Raw genomic sequence first — 481 nt, forward strand, 5'->3', positions numbered from 1 at the left:
GTGGGTGCGTGAGGGCCAGGTGGATCGAGTGTGGTCTGTCTTTGCTCCCTCCGTCCTCTCTTTCCCTTGCCTGCCTGCCTGCCTGCCTGTCTGCCTGCCTGCCTACCTCCGTGTTCCCCCCTTGCTCTCGCCTCTCCGGCGTCCGCCACCTGCCTGGCCCAATGCACTTGTATCTTCCCCTTTGCCCATCCTCTTGTGTTCCCTTGTCGTCCTCTGTGCCTCGCGATTGATCGCGTGAAAGGGGGCGGCAAGCGGCTTCCTCTTTCTTTCGCCCCTTTTTCGCGCCCGGTCCCGGGGGCGCCGCGGCGGACAGAGGGAGGGACCGCGGGCGTGCGGCCCCCCCCCCCCCCCCCCCCCCCCCCCCCGGAAGGGAAGGGCGGCCCCCCCCCCCCCCCCCGGCGTAAGCGTAATTCCGGAGGTCAACCCCCAGGCCCCGTGCGCGCCCGCGTGCGGCCCCCGCGTGCCAGCCCCGGAAATGACG

General features: G+C 70.9%; 1 protein-coding gene across 1 annotated transcript in view; it reads right to left on the reverse strand.

The window, feature by feature from the left end:
- Positions 1-189, reverse strand: part of H696_03985 (hypothetical protein) — a gene marked incomplete at both ends in the record, with an annotated part of 524 nt that extends 335 nt beyond the window's left edge. Inside the window, one exon of the mRNA XM_009497853.1 lies at positions 168-189. Coding sequence (XP_009496128.1) covers positions 168-189 — 22 coding nt within the window. The remainder of the gene's footprint in view (positions 1-167) is intronic.
- Between the last annotated feature and the right edge of the window lie 292 nt (positions 190-481).

The sequence above is a fragment of the Fonticula alba genome (assembly GCF_000388065.1).
Source record: "Fonticula alba strain ATCC 38817 unplaced genomic scaffold supercont2.6, whole genome shotgun sequence".
In the NCBI taxonomy this organism is placed as follows: domain Eukaryota; order Rotosphaerida; family Fonticulaceae; genus Fonticula; species Fonticula alba.